The 15,714-nt window shown below is 50.0% G+C and overlaps 2 protein-coding genes across 2 annotated transcripts in view; one reads left to right on the top strand and one right to left on the bottom strand.

The window, feature by feature from the left end:
* Positions 1-15,714, top strand: part of LOC308050051 (T cell receptor alpha chain MC.7.G5-like) — a 368,535-nt gene that overhangs the window by 53,182 nt on the left and 299,639 nt on the right. The window lies entirely within an intron of this gene.
* On the bottom strand, positions 5,032-5,334 carry LOC308049817 (feather keratin Cos2-3-like; the record flags this gene model as incomplete). Its single annotated transcript, XM_080359688.1, has 1 exon — positions 5,032-5,334. One exon carries the CDS (start codon positions 5,332-5,334, stop codon positions 5,032-5,034), a length of 303 nt encoding a protein of 100 aa, XP_080215814.1.

Here is a 15,714-nt window from a genome sequence, read left to right as displayed (position 1 = left end):
TGAGGGTTCTGTCAACGGCAAAACAGGTGAAGGAGCCCACAATGGTGTTCTGTGGGAAGGAGCTGAGGATGGGGCCAGGCAGGCAGGGGCTCAGTGACAACCGTGGAGTTCTGGCACTGCCTGACACAGGGCTCATTGCAGCTGTTGGCCAGTGGGGTCAAGCAACCCGGTTTCCCTGTCACAAAGAGCCAAGACCAATCCTGAGTGGGGAGCTGGAATCTGTGCCCAGAGCCTCATCCTCTTCCTTGCACAAGGGGCAGCCAGGCAGAGGGAGGATCTCTCCAAATTAATAAAGCAACTTCCCCTCAACCATATACTCTCTAAGGAGACCTTCTCCCTGTTTCCTTCTTTGATGGAAAGAAGCTCCAGTGGCAAGTAGAGGACAAATACAATATGAGATGAGCTTTCCATCAAGGAGAGATCGAACTTTGAAAGAGGAGGAGAAGAGGCTTCAGATTCAGCTGGTGTCCAAGTAGAAGGAGGCAAGAGAAGTGGATGAGGAAGCAGGAACTTGGCTTTGATTTATAACACTGCCTCCTTTTCATTTCCAGGTGTGTGCTATGTCTGCTCTTCAATAAAAGCTTCTGATTCCTGGGATGAAAGGCCCCAGGATTTCTAGGGTGGGAATGAGCAGTGCAGGCAGAAGATTCAGTTGAAGTGCTGGATGCATTCAGAGCAGGCAAATTGAGTCAGCATGGGTCGTTCTGTTAGGGCTGTTTGCAGTGTCACCCTCAGGAAGAAGTTCCAGCTGTTTGCAGCTCTAAGCCCAAGGGTTAACATGTATGAGGATGTGCCATATCCATCTCTTTCCTTCATTCTTCAGCTCTACCTCAATGGTCACTTCTTGTTTCCTCCCCAGGTGTGTGCATTGTGCTACTGGTTTTGACCCCATCACGCCTACCACTGCTCTTAGGAAAAATAATTTCCATGTTTCTCTCTGTGCAGTCTGTGAGTACAGAATCAATGCCATGGGCTTTCCTGGGACTTTGTCCTTCCCCAGAATGCTCTAACCCTTCTGCACTTTTCCCCAGGTGTCCTCAGCATATTCCATGGTTGGTTGTGTTCCTATGTATGTTCTTGTCATGTGTGCTGTTGTGAGCTGTTGTGTTTGTGTGAATTCACGTGAGAGGACTAATTTGTGCATGATTATATGCTGATGTGCATGAGCTGGTGTGTGAGTGTCCTTGTGTGTCACTCATCACAAGGGAATGTGCTGCTGGCAACCGAGAAACTCTCTACTGCTCTCTCCATGAGCACCAGAGAACAGCAGGTTCCCAGGGTCAGAAGGAGTCTGAGTGCAGCTGAATGGTTGTGGCACCAGCCTGCTGGAGATCTGTCCAGGGAAGAGGCACTGAAATGAAATCCCTGTCTCCTGGACCCTCCATTTCCTGCCCACTCAAAGTTCTCATTCCTTTGCTGCTGATTTCAGATCCCAACAAGGATGGTTTCACTCCAGCTTGAATCCTTACTTTAATGCACTGTGTCAACATTGGGAGTGTCTCAACATGGCCGGCAGCTCCTCCACACCATTTCTGCAGGCCAAGACACAGCTGCTCTCCCCGGCGCAAGAGAGTTCAGAAGGATGGGGTTTGCTTTATGGGTAAGAAGAAAGGCTGAGGGATCCCGCTGACCATGTGTTGGCCATCACTGAGTGGATCTGCTTTCAATACTATATCAGTGGTGTCTGGGGTGTGGCAGAGCCCCCTCTCCTCTCTAAGCCCAGGACAAATGTCCTTGTGAGCCCATTGACCGGCTGTTGCGTCAGGCAGGTGCTGAGTCCTCACCTTGAACAGGTATTGAGTGGAAGGAATATGGAGCCTGAGGTTGCTGTGCTCCTGGTGAAAGAATTTGCACAGAAAAGCCAAAGCAATGAGGTCGGCACATGCGGCAAGTTCAGAAATGAGACAACTGCAGGAAACAGGCAGTACAGGGATCTCTGTTAGGCAAATTGTTACCAGCAAGTCCGGGAACTGCATGTTCAAAGGAAAAAGATGGACTACACTGTGGAAGTCCTCTGCAACAGAAGTACAAGCAGTGCTCTGGAACATGGGGAGACCTACTTAGGCAACAGGCTAAAAGAAACAAATGAGAATAGGAAAGGATTTCTCTGAGACCTTCTGTAATCTTCATCGTGGAGCAGCCAGGAAACCAGTGACTGCTGTTTACAGTCCCTGAGCTCCGGGACAGCTGTGGGAAGCTGGTCCATCTCCTGCGTCAGGGCACTGCAGCTGCCCAAGGCTGCATCTGGTGTTTTGTGGGCTTCTTCATGCCGGAGAAGGGGCAGAGTCCATTTTCCAGGAGTCAAAGTTGTGATGTGCAGAGCCCCGGAGCCCTGTGAGCCCGGACGACACCCCAAGCGGCGCCGGCATATGACTCAGCCCCGGGGCGGAGCTGTTGAGAGGAGAGAGGAGAGAGGAGAGAGGAGAGAGGAGAGAGGAGAGAGGAGAGGAGAGGAGAGGAGAGGAGAGGAGAGGAGAGGAGAGGAGAGGAGAGGAGAGGAGAGGAGAGGAGAGGAGAGGAGAGGAGAGGAGAGGAGAGGAGAGGAGAGGAGAGGAGAGGAGAGGAGAGGAGAGGAGAGGAGAGGAGAGGAGAGGAGCAGGCAGCGCGGCCGGAGCAGAGAGCCGGGGCTGGCAGGGGCAGTGAGACGCAGGCGGCGGAGCGGCGGGATGCGGCGGTGCCGGGGTGCAGGGCTCGCGGGACTGGGCTCAGTGCTTCTGGGTGCGCAGGGCTGGCTTCCTTTTGGATCTCTGCCCCCGAACCAACCCCCGCTTCATCCGATATTTCCTCAGAAAACTCATCGCTCTGTTCTTTGTCCAGTCCTCCCTGTTTCCTTTCTTGCCTCTGTGTCTCTCCCTAGAACTCACGCAGTCATTCCTTCCCCTGCCACTTTCTGGTTATTAGTCTTTTATCCCCCTTACTTTCTTAAGTGATTCCACCCTTCCACCTTTCGTTCATGCATTCATCTCTCTACCAAATGTTATGGACACTACCCTTACTCGTGTGTGCACATCTTCTAGAAACCCTTTTCATCATCTCTTTTAGTTTCTGCGGGATTTTTTCCAGGAAGCAGTAAGCAGGGATTTGAGGAGTTTTGAGGTTCTGAGGATTTTTTCTTCTCTTTCTCCCCGGCAGTGGCTACGGGTAGAGCCCAGGTGCAGCAGGAGCAGTCGGCAGAGACCTCCGAGGGCACCGGCATCAGCATCAACTGCTCACACCCCAACATACAGACCAGTAATTTCATCCTCTGGTACCGTCTCCTCCCGGGCCGAGGTCCCGAACTCCTCGTGTGCGGCCATAAAGGAATCAAAGCTCTGTCGGACCCGCCGGGTTGGCTGTCGGTGGCGGCAGACCGCCGGTCCAGTGCCTTATGGCTCGAACGGCCCCAGCGCGGGGATGCGGCGGTGTATTACTGCGCCGTGAGTGACACGGTGAGAGGAGCCGGGGCTGCGGCCGGACACGAACCGCCGCGGGCGGGAACGGACGGGTGTAGCGGGGAATGGGAGAAGCCCTGGTCGCGCTCGCCAGGGGGCGCTGCCGCTCGCTCCACCTCGACCCGCCCGACCCCGGGGAGGTTTCCCCGCCCGACCGGCAGCGGGATCGCATCGGCACCAGCCGCACTCCCTCCGGGATGCCTGCAGCAATATCATAACCGTGTGAAGGTAGCACAATCCATTGTCCCATAATTCGACATTTGCATGAATGGCTAAATGAGCACTGGAACTGAGGCCAATACTACGAGCATGCCTCCTCTCTAAGTAACGACTTCAATCAAATTACTAAAAGACACCCACACCCACCCTTGTCCTAGAAAAGGACCACTAGTGTGACAGAGTTTGGTAAATCCTCTCCCTCACTTTTCTCATTTACCTGTGACTCAATGTCCTGACCTAGCAATACAACAACAATAGCCACTTACTCACTGATCCCCACCCCCCAAACAGGGAAGAACATCCAAAGGGAAAGGAGAAACTTGGACTGAGATAAACACAGCTTGTATGAAATAACATAATAATAATACACTCTCAAAAAAAAATTATATATATATATATATAAAATAGAAATAGAGAACAACATAAAAGACAATGCAATTCCTCACAAATTCCGTTCACACCAAGCAACCACTCCCAGAAAACAGCACCTGGTCCCAATGACAATCCCAGAGAGACAAAAGAGGGGGGGAAAAAAGGGCAAGAACATCCAGAGGTCTCTGCAAATGTGCACAATGGCATATGGCCAAACTAACAAAACTAAGGAACAGAACACTTCTGGCTCTGACAAAAAGAGCAAAGCAAGAAGAACGTGAGAGAGACCAGAATAACCCAACTCCCCTTAAATATGAAGCATGACGCTAATGGGATGAAACACTCTTATTGATCAGTCTGGATGTCAGTTAAGGTCTGCCCCACCAATGCCCCCTTTCTCAATGCCCCACACGTGTGGGCAGAGCTCAGAACGTACTTGACTCTAAGACAAGAACAATTAAAAACATAGACTCTGTCCCAGGGTGTTATTCTTTGTTCTCAAGCTAAGTCCAAATAACGACCATGGTGGCTATGAAAAAGAAAGGTTTCTAACTGCATTAAGAAAATTAACTCCTTTTCAGGCAAACCAGCACACACCCTTCTCCTTTGGCAGTTTGGGGAGTGTCCACAGAGGGAATGACCACATGGAGACCAGGCTTGAATGCAGCAGAACTTTAATGAACCAAAAGAGGCAAAGTCACTCCAAGTGGAGGACAGCAGTGCAGGAATCCCCAAAGGAATCCAAAAGTCTGCAGTCTATGGTCGTGAAGAAGTTTGTGCATGATGTTCATCTGCCTGCTCAATAGAGGGAGGTGAGACAGATGATTCCCACCAGAATGGCCCTGGGAGAGACTTGTTGCCAAGGGGAACCAAAACAATCAAAGAAAAAAGGGAAGAAATGCAAAGCCATCCAGCTGTACTGAAAATGTAACCAAAATCTAGATCCTTTGCCCAACACCATATTTTGAGTTCCTCAAGGTGTCTCCCTGGGGCTTTGCTGGCAAATTTATTAGTGCAGGTACCTTCTGCCAAAGTAGCGTCTGGAAATGTCAGAGAAGTCACAGCAGCCAGAGTTGATGGGCACTCCATCACAGCTGAGGATTCTGCCAACAGCAGCAGAGGTGGAGGAGCCCACAACAGTGTTCTGTGGGAAGGAGCTGAGGATGGGGCCAGGCAGGGTCACCACCACAGCAGGAGGCTCAATGACGATGGTAGAGTCCTGACACTGCCTTACACAGGGCTCATTGCAGCTGTTGGCAAGTGGGGTTGGGCCGCAGGGCCGGCAGGGCAGGCACTTGTTGTAGCAGGACATGTCTTGAGGGTGGAGATGAAGCTGGGAGAGAGGGCAGGGAGAAAGCAGAGCATAGAAGTGTGTGAGAAGCAGCCTGGTTACCCGTTGGCAAATGAGCCAAGGCCACTTCTGAGTGGGGAGCTGGCAGGTGTGCCAGGAGTCACAAAATCTGCATTGCCCTACAGGCAGCAGGCTCGCACAAGGAGTCCCTCTCCTAGTGTGTAAACCAAAAGACCCCTCTGCCATGTCCCAGCCTCAGTCTTAGCAGATTTTCTGCCTCTTTGCCTCTCCAATGACAAGAAGATGCAAACCCAAGGACAGGACATAGCCAATATGAGCAGAGATGTCCATCAATGAGAGATGTAAGGTCTATACAGGAGAAAAAGAGGTTTCAGACTCACCTGGTTCCCAGTCAGAAGGAGGTAAGAGAAGTGGATGAGAGAGCAGAGACTTAGGCTGTCTTTTATACCTGCCCTTCACTGCCGCAGGACCAGAGGCACCCTTGGCAGAGGTAACAATTTTCTGACAAGCTCATCTTTAATGCAAACCATCACAGCTAATGAGATGGGACGCACTTTACTTTCCAACACTGCTGCCTTTTCATTTCCAGGTTTGTGCCATGCCCGTTCCCCAATGAAGGTTTCCTCTGATCCCTGGGATGAAAGGCCCCAGGATTTCTAGGGCACGAATGCAGCAGTACAGGCAAAAGTCTCAGCTCAAGTGCTGGAGGGGTCTACATGGGCAAAAGATGATATTCTGGGAAAATCTGTTGGGGCTTGTTTAAGAGCCATTCTCAGGAAGATGGTCGCATTGTCCTTAGCTGGATGCTTGTGGATTTCCATGCATCAGGACGAGTGAAGTCCTCATCTTTCCTAGCCTCCTCAGCTCACCCTTATGGCCCCTTGTTTGTTCCTTCCCAGGTGCGTGTGTTGTGCTGCTTGGTTTTGACCCCATCTTGCCTAACACTGCCCAGTCCCTTGGGTCCTGAACAGTGTTCATGAACTTGTCCAGCACCATGGATCATGGTGTTGCTATGCGTGTTCTTTTTCTCTGTGTACTTGTACGCAGACAGGTTTGTGCAGATGTGTGGGAGCACAGATTTGTCTATAATTGCAAACTGGCTTGCATGAGGCTGTGTGTGTGTGTCTTTATATGTTACGCATTATGAGGGAATGTGCTTGTCATGGCAGAGACACTCCTCACTGTTATCTCAATGAGCACAGAGCAGCAGGGTCCCAGGGTCAGAAGGTGCCTGAGTGCAGCTGAGTGCTGATGGCACCAGCCTGTTAGAGATCTGTCTAGGAAAGAGGCCCTGAAATGTAGCCCCTGCCTCCTGAGTCCTCTTTTTTCCAGGCACTCCGAATCCTGCACTCTGGTGTCACCTATTTCAGGACACAACAAGGATGGTTTCAATCCAGTTTGAATCCTTGATTTAATTTAGTGTAACATCAGGAGTGTCTCGGCGTGGCTGGAAGTCTCCCCTTCCTGCATCTCCAGGTCAGGACAGAGCTGGTCTCCCCAGCTCTAGAGCATTCAAAAGGATGGGGTTTTCTTTATAGGCAAGGAGAACCAACCATGTGCTGGCCACCCCTGGGTGGATGTGCTTCCAATTTACTGTTGAAGGTTTCTGAGATGCAGCACAGATCACGCTGGATTTGGGAACACATCCCCAAAAGCCAGCCACTGTCCCTCTCTCTGACAAGGTTTTTGCTCAGTGGATACCTTTTCTAAGCCTTGTCTCCTGAATGTCTGTCATTTGGAGCTCAGATCCAATCTGCAGGTAGTGCAGTTGAGGGCTTTCCCCCTTCCCTTTAGTGACATCAGTGAGATGAGCTCAGCCAGGGCTGATTCTCCTCCCCAAGAACCTGCTTTGAGCTCTAGTGCATCTGAGGTCAACCAACGGTTTTGTTTTCTTGTGAGGTAATAGGCACTGTGAACATGGGAAGGGCAGGGGATGTGTGCACCTAGAGCTTAGCAAGACCTTTGACTGCATGTCTTGTACTTCTTTCATGGCTAAATATGAGATCACTGGGATCAGTAAGTGTATGGCAAGTTGAGTGGAAACTCTGCTGGATTACGAGGCTCAGAGAGTTGTGATCTTGCTGCAAAGCCCAACTGACTGACACACATTAGTGGTGTCTGGTAGTAGGGATCAGTAGTAGGACCAATACTGTTTAATATTTTAATGAACACCATGAGGTGTGAGAAGTAAGGAACACTGTTATCTGTGGAAAACAACAAGCAAGGGGAATGGGCTGTAATTATCAGAAATGGCACCTGCTCAAAGGACCAGCACAGGTTAGATGTATTGCCAGATTATAACCTCATGAATGCCAAAAAGTGGAAGGGCAAGGTTTTGCATATGAGAGGAAAAAAATACAGTTTAGTCATGCAGGCCAGGGCTGGCTATATGGCACACATATCCACAGAAAATGATGTGGGGTTTTAAGAGACACCCAGCTGAGTATGAGACAGTGGTGTGCCCTGGCAGCAAACAGAACTGACTGCATCCTGAGCTGTGTTATTCAAATTGTTGAGAGTAGGTCCAGGAGAATTATTCTGCCTCTCTAGCACATCTGAGATCACATCTGGAATACTGCGTCCGGGGGTGGTCCCTGGCACAAGAAGGGTATTGACACATTGGACTGAGTTCAACAAAGGCCACCACATAAATTAGGGAGCTGATGAGTATGACATTCAAGGAGAGGCTGAGAGAACTGTCTCTGTTCATCTTGGAAATGCCTCAGAGGACAGACTCTTCCTTTCGACAAATACTCTTTCAGCAGAATAGAGAAGATGGAAGTTTGCAGGAGACAGAGCAAAAATGCCCAGGAGTTTGTGTATTTTCCACCCTGAGAGGTATTCAAGAGTGGACTGAATGTGACTTTGAGCGTCGTGATTGAATGGGAACCATGCTGAGCACAAGGGTGGCAACTAGGAAAGCTAAGGACTCCTTAGAATTAAACCTGGTGAGAGGGGTCAAGGACAACAGAAAGAGCTTTTTCAAATACGTGGCAGATAAAACTAACACCAGAGGCAATGTAGGCCCACTGATGAATGAGGTGGGTGCCCCGGTGACAGAAGATACAGAGAAGGCAGGATTACTGAATGCCTTCTTTGTCTCTGTCTACTCTGCCAGAAGCTGTCCTGAGGAGCCCCGTACCTCTGAGGCCCCAGAGGAAGTTGGGGCAATGGAGCAGTTTGCCTCGGTTGATGAGGACAGGGTTAGGGAGCAGTTAGGCAATCTGAACATCCATAAATCCATGGGTCCAGATGGGATGCACCCATGAGTGTTGAGGGAGGTGGCTGAAGTCATTGCTGGACCACTCTCCATCATCTTTGCCAGGTCTTGGGAAATGGGAAAGCTGCCTGAGGACTGGAGGAAAGCAAATGTCACTCCAGTCTTCAAAAAGGTCAAGAAGGAGGACCTGGGTAACTATAGATGGATCAACCTCACCTTCACCCCTGGAAAAGTGATGGAACAACTTATTCATAGTGCCATCTCAAAGCAGATTAAGGATAAGAGGGTCATTCAGGGCAGTCAGCATGGCTTCATCAAGGGGAAGTCATCTTTGATCAAACTCATCACTTTTTTGAGGACATAACGAGGTGGATGGATGATGGCAGAGCAGTGGATGTGATCTACCTTGACTTCAGTAAAGCATTTGACACAGTCTCCCACAGCATCCTCCCAGCTAAACTGAGAGAGTGCAATCTGGACAATTGGGTAGTGAGGCAGACTGCAAACTGGCTGAAGGAAAGAAGCCAGAGGGTCATGGTCAATGGGGCAGAGTCCCGTTGGAGGCCTGTATCTAGTGTAGTGCCTCAGGGGTCAGTGCTGGGGCCGGTATTATTCAATATATTCATCAACGATTGGGATGAGGGAATAGAGTGCACTATCAGCAAGTTTGCTGATGACACCAAGCTGGGAGGAGTGTCTGAGACTGGAAGCTGTGCTGCCATCCAGAGACCTGGACAGGCTGGAGAGTTGGGCAGGGAAAAAATTTAATGAAATATAACAAGGGAAAGTGTAGAATATTGCATCTGGGTAAGAACAACCCCAGGTTCCATTATAAGTTGGGGAATGACATATCAGAGAGCAGTGTAGGGGAAAGGGACCTGGGGTTCCTGGTGGACAGCAGGATGACCATGAGTCAGCACTGTGTCCTTGTGGCCAAGAAGGCTGATGGTATCCTGAGGTGTATCAGAAGGGGGGTGGTTAGTAGGTCGAGAGAGGTTCTCCTTCTCCAGTTCTGGGCCCCCCAGTTCCAGCAGAACAGAGAACTGCTGGAGAGAGTCCAGTGCAGAGCCACAAAGATGATTAAGGGAGTGGAGTATCTCCCTTATGAAGAAAAGCTGAGGGAGCTGGGTCTCTTTATTTTGGAGAAGAGGAGACTGAGGGGTGACCTTATTAATGTTTACAAATATATAAAGGGTGAGTGTCTGGAAGATTGAGCTAGACTCTTCTTAGTGACAACCAACGGTAGGACGAGGGGTAGTGGGTTCAAACTGGAACACAAGAGGTTCCACTTAAATTTGAGAAGAGACTTCTTCTCAGTGAGGGTATCAGAACACTGCAACGGGCTGCCCAGGAGGGTTGTGGAGTCTCCTGCTCTGAAGACATTCAAAACTCGCCTGGACACATTCCTGTGTAACCTCATCTAAGAGTTCCTGTTCCAGCAAGGGAATTGGACTAGATGATCTTTGGAGGTCCCTTCCAATCCTTAACATTCTGTGACTCTGTGGTTCTGTGAAGGGTGATGTAGAAGACCTCTGGAGGTGACTTCTCACCTACATTATGACTCTGTAATCCCCTCCTTCCCCTGCCCTCCCTGATCCCTTCATGTCCATGGATACAATAATCCTCACACACCCTCTTGTCACAACACAACTTTCAGGCATTATGCTGGGACTACACAGAGGGAACTGAAGGGAGACTCTCAGCCTCCTCACCGCCAATCGGAGGAAATCAGTAGCTGCTGTTTCCCACCCCTGAGCTTGGAGACAGCTCTGGGAAGCTGGTCCATCTCCTGGGTCAGGGCCCTGCTGTTCCTCAAGCTGCAGCTGGCGCTGTGTGGGCTTCTTCTTGGTGGAGGAGGAGACGAGTCCATTTCCCAGGAGCCAAAGTTGTGGCCGTGCAGAGCCCCGGAGCGAGACCCCGCTTCAAATAGGGGCTTTTGGAGGGCCATACCAGGAGCGGCGCTAGAGGAGAAGAGAGGAAGGGAGGAGAGGGGAGGGGAGGGGAGGGGAGGGGAGCAGGAGGGGAGAAAGGAGAGCGAGAGGAGGGGAGAGGAGGGGAGGGGAGGAGAGGAGAGGAGAGGAGAGGAGAGGAGAGGAGAGGAGAGGAGAGGAGAGGAGAGGAGAGGAGAGGAGAGGAGAGGAGAGGAGAGGAGAGGAGAGGAGAGGAGAGGAGAGGAGAGGAGAGGAGAGGAGAGCCGGGACTGCGCGGGCGGCGGAACAGTGGGATGCGGCGGTACCGGGGCGCAGGGCTGGCAGGACTGGCCGCGGTGCTCCTGGGTGTGCAGGGCTGCCGGGGCTGGATGGGGGATGGAGCTGAGCCTGGGTGTCCCCGCAGTTCCCTCGATGCTCTCATCCCCTCTGGCTTCCTCATGGATCTCTAGTTCCGAACCACCCTCCTGTCCATCCCACATTGCCTCTAGAAAACTCATCGCTCTATTCTTTGTCCATTACTGCACATGTTGACGTCCTCTGGAAACAATTTCCACATCACATCTATGTTCCTGACTGCTTCTGCAGGACTTGTCCTGAGAAACAGTAGACAGAGTTGGGTAGAAAGCAAGTTTTGACGATTTTTTTTTCTTCTTTCTCTCCTCAGCAGTGACTGTGGGCAGAGCCCAGGTGCAGCAGGAGCCATCAGCAGAAACCACCGAGGGCACTGAAATCAGCATCAACTGCTCACATCCCAACATACAATCGTTCGAATACATCTACTGGTACCGTCAGCTCCCGCACAGAAGCCCCGCATTCCTCACGTTTGTTCAAAAAGGAATCAAAGCGCTGTCGGACCCGCCGGGGCGGCTGTCGGTGGCGGCAGACCGCCGGTCCAGCGCCCTGTGGCTCGAACGGCCCCAGCGCGGGGACGCGGCGGTGTATTACTGCGCCGTGGGAGACACGGGGAGAGGAGCCGGGGCTGCGACCGGACACGAACCGCCACGGGCGGCGCCGGACGGCTGTGGTGGGGGCGGGGGACAGTCCTGGTCGACCCGCCAGGGGGCTCTGCCGCTCTGCCCGCCGGGGCCGCTTTTCCTTGTCTCTGCTCCTTCCATGAACATTCTTGTCCTGCACACTCCCCAAATAATTTTCACTGCTTCCCCTAAGGAGTCTCATTCCCTGTAGGCAGAAACATCCCTCAGTTTATACGATGATCGCATCACCTTTACGAGAGGTGTCATCCCCACACAAGGGGACAATTGTAATAACCTAAGGGTTAGTGAGAAGCTCATGGTAAACAGGCTTGTGCTGGATGTCCTCCTGCCAAATAGAAGCCGTATGTCTGATTCTGGGTAGGAGTGTTTGCAGCTGGTGCTGTTCCCAGACATTTTGCCTTGAGGTGACTCATCCATGGCCTTGGAGGAGGGGGCAGTAAACTCCTGAGGGGAGAGGGACTCATGCTGACTCCTGCTTCCAGGTACCTTGGACTGTGCCTCTTTCTGCCTCCTACTGAGGGACAAGGAGGATATAGGTGGTCTTTCTTGCCCTTAATATATTGAAAGACCACACAGAGGTCTCTCTGCAGCCTTTTCTTCAGCTTTTCTTCATCAGACAGCTGTTCCAGTACTTGAATTGTTTTTGTGGCTATCCCCTGGAGGGTCTATTCTAACAGGTCCATGTCTTTTTTTATTGGGAAGCCCAGAACTGGTCAAAGTCCTCCAGGCAGGGTGTCACGAGAGCCAAGTACAGGGGAGAATCACTTCCCTTCACCTGCTGGCTGCACTTCTTTTGATGCAGCCAAGGATACAATTGGCTTTCTGGGCAGCAAGCACACATTGCTGGCTCATGTCCAAGTTGTCGACCACCAGTGTCATCGAGTCCTTCTCCAGAGGGCTGGTCTCCATCCCTTCATTGCCCAACCTGTATTGATACTGGGAATTTCCCCCACCCAGGTACAGGACCTTGCACTTTGCCTTGCTGAACCTCCTAATGTCAAACACAACCTTGCCCCACTTGGTGAGGTGGATCCCACCTCTCCTGAGCAGATGCCACTCTTCAAACAAGATCCCATGGCTGTAGGACCTAAAACCCTGTCAGCAGCTCCAGCCAGTTTTTGACCTGCATTATCAATTCCCTTCTACTCACACCGGCAGGACTGAGGAAACACCACCTGGACCCCCATGCCCTTGACTACCTTTCTGCAGAGCTCTGTTATAACTTTTGGTATTGTCCAGGTTTCCTCTGGCAGTATGATTCATGCCCATAAGGAATAACAGTAGGGGGTAACAGTCAGAGAGCCAAGTGAGGTGAGGCAGTTCCTCCACATCATTCCAGACATGAGCCCCTGGCAGGTAGTAAACTTCTCTGGATGATAGGCTAGGTTGACAGATTGGTGTCTCTGTCCCCTGCAGCACAAAATCACCCATAAGGATCACTCACTGCTTCTTCCTGGTAGCCATGAGTGGTTTAGGTTCAGGTAGACCAGGTGCTTTGCTTCAAGGCACATCTGGCACCTCTTTAATGTTGAAGGCAGTGAACCTATTCTGTAGTTGTAAGCCCTTGTGTGGGGCAGCAGCCCCACTCAGTCCCAGAAGTGACCAGCTTACATCCTGAGATTGCTCCCTGTGAATCTGCTTTTGAAGGCTTTAGAATCCACAAGTGGTGGTTGTTTTTAAGAACTACCTTTAAAAAGCACAGGAGCAGGCAATTGCATTGTGTCTTAACTTAAGAAAGTAGGGCAGAAGACTAGCTTGGTTGAACAGGAAACTCCTTGTAGAACTCAAGAGAAAAAAGAAATCTCTGGGTTTCACAGGAAGATTACAGAGCTGTGGTTCACCTATCCAAGGAGAAGACAGGAAAAGCCAGAGCTCAGTTAGAGTTGAAATTGGCCAGTGTTGTTTCAGGAAACAAGAAAGACCTTTTTAAGTATAATAGTAACAAGAGGAAGTCTAAAGGAAACAAAGATAAGAGTGACTTACAAAACACCTAATCAGAAACTACAGAGACTAGTGACCTTGCAGCTTTAGAAATTCTGCAGCTTGAACAATTAACTGAGTCTTTTTTTAGCATATAACTTGAGACTGTCAGATAAAGAATCCTTTAGCTGAACGTTACTCATTACATGCTAAAATTGTAACCTAACAAATATGGAAACGTGTAACCAGTTGGTTCTCAAGTACTGCCCTAAATGTGTGGATGCACTGATAGGATTGTGAGAGTAATAGCTGTTATTATTCTTTCTGTCATGCTGAATTTATTCCAGCATCTGGACTTGCATAACTCTGTAATAAATAGTATCTCATCTCTGTGTGTAAAATGTGGCCCAACTGTGCCGTGGAATTGAACCCTGGTTTTGGGAAAACATTTGCAACATGTGGGCCATGCAAGATGCTCTGCTGAAGGGTGATACAGCTGCATGGGGAGTCTGTCCCTGCTGTCCATGCACAGGCGTGCTGGACATGGCCTCTGACCGGTAATGTGGCACATGGAGTATAGAGGGTGCCCAAAGCAAGAGGAGTGCTCTTCCCCAAGAGTCTCTGGGACTTCTGACCTCCCTGGGGCCTCCCACATGCCCACACATTCTCTTTGGAGGACAGCAGTTGTCAGCATTCCTGTTCACATGACATTCTCCAGTGTCAATGGGGTATTTCTCAGCAGAATTGCAGCAAGGCAAGGACTGGTGGCCATTGGCTGTGCAGTAACCGGGGTTGTCTTCCTCACTTTCAAGAAGCAGTGCCAGGAAGAGGAGCCACTCTAATGTGTCCCACTTTCCAGTGCTTCTAGGAGTGATGAATTAGGTATGCTTCCACCCAATCCATAGAATCATAGAATGTCCTATGTTGGAAGGGATGCTCAAGGATCGTCGAGTCCAACTCCTGTCCCCGCATATGACAACCCCATAGTTCTCACCATGAGTGTGAGGGTGTTGTCCAGTCACTTCATGAACACTGTCAGGCTTTTGGCCGTGACACCTCCCTGGGGAGCCTGTTCCAGAGCTCCACCACTCCCTGTGTGAAAGAACCTTTTCCTAATGCCCGACCTAAACCTCCTCTGGCACAGCTTCTTGCCATTCCCTTGGGTTCTGTCATTGGCCACCAGACAGAAGAGATCAGTGTCTGTCCCTGTCCTGGTTTTGTTAAAAACAAGTTTCTCTTTCAGTGAATTTTGCCTGTCAGCTAAAGCCTTCATATTAACTGCATTTTCCTGGAGAACCAGACACATGTTTTGGTAAAACCTAGCAATGGAATGCAAACTTACTGATAAGCATGGATGGACATCTCGCGAGAGGGGCGACGAGGAACAACTGACCAACTGTGTATAAAATTCCATTCACGTGAATACTTCATATAAAATGGGAGATCACGAGGATCTCGGCCCTTCTTTTCTTTTTTTTTTCCCTATGGCCGACATTAGGAGAGGACCTTGCTAGTCGTCCCTGCGAACTGAGGCCTAGTGAGAGACTGAATCCAGCTCTGGTTGGCTGTGGAGTCTAATCCAGGACTTTGGATGCTGGCTCTGCAGTTGCTGAGACTTTCAAGATTGGTTTTGTATATTTAGTATTATTTTCTCTATTCTTATTAGTAGCATTAGTAAAACATCTTTAATTTTTCCAGCTCTCTTCTCTCTGTCCTTCTTTTTTCCTCCCAATCGCCTCTCCTGAGTGGAAGGGGGGAGAGGGAGGGGCAAAAAAGGGGAAGTAGGGGGGGGAAAGGGGGTTAACAATACATCTGCCAGGGTTTTATTGTCACCCCGCAATCTTAACCCTCGACAGATAATTGGCGCCCAACGTGGGGCAAGAGAAAGGGGTAAATTTGGAGATTTTTTGGCTTTTCTACGGCTCTGACGTACCTTTCAATTTTCTTGGCACGGTGCCAACTCATAGAGTTGTGATATTCGCGCGTCTGTTTGCTTCGGATATTATTTAGTGGTATTAAGGCAAAGTGAATTCCACTGATTTAAAGATGTTATGGCTTAAATTGTATCAGTTATTTTCTACATTGTGCTCACTGATTCCATATCTGTGTTGGGCTTTCTTTTTAAATCGGAGTATTCATTATATAACAACAAGGAACTGGACAATGCTCATGATGATACTGTGTGGTTTGTCACTGGTTTATTTCATTATACTGCAGCCGCTAATGAATTTCTACTCGCTTCTGCTTTACCTTGAAAAGTCTCCAGGAGAGATTAAAGAGCCGTACGGGTCTGTGTTTGCTAATTGGTCAAGCG

Source organism: Nesoenas mayeri (assembly GCF_963082525.1).
Source record: "Nesoenas mayeri genome assembly, chromosome: 26".
NCBI classification, from domain to species: domain Eukaryota; kingdom Metazoa; phylum Chordata; class Aves; order Columbiformes; family Columbidae; genus Nesoenas; species Nesoenas mayeri.
This window is presented reverse-complemented; position numbering and strand designations above follow the sequence as displayed.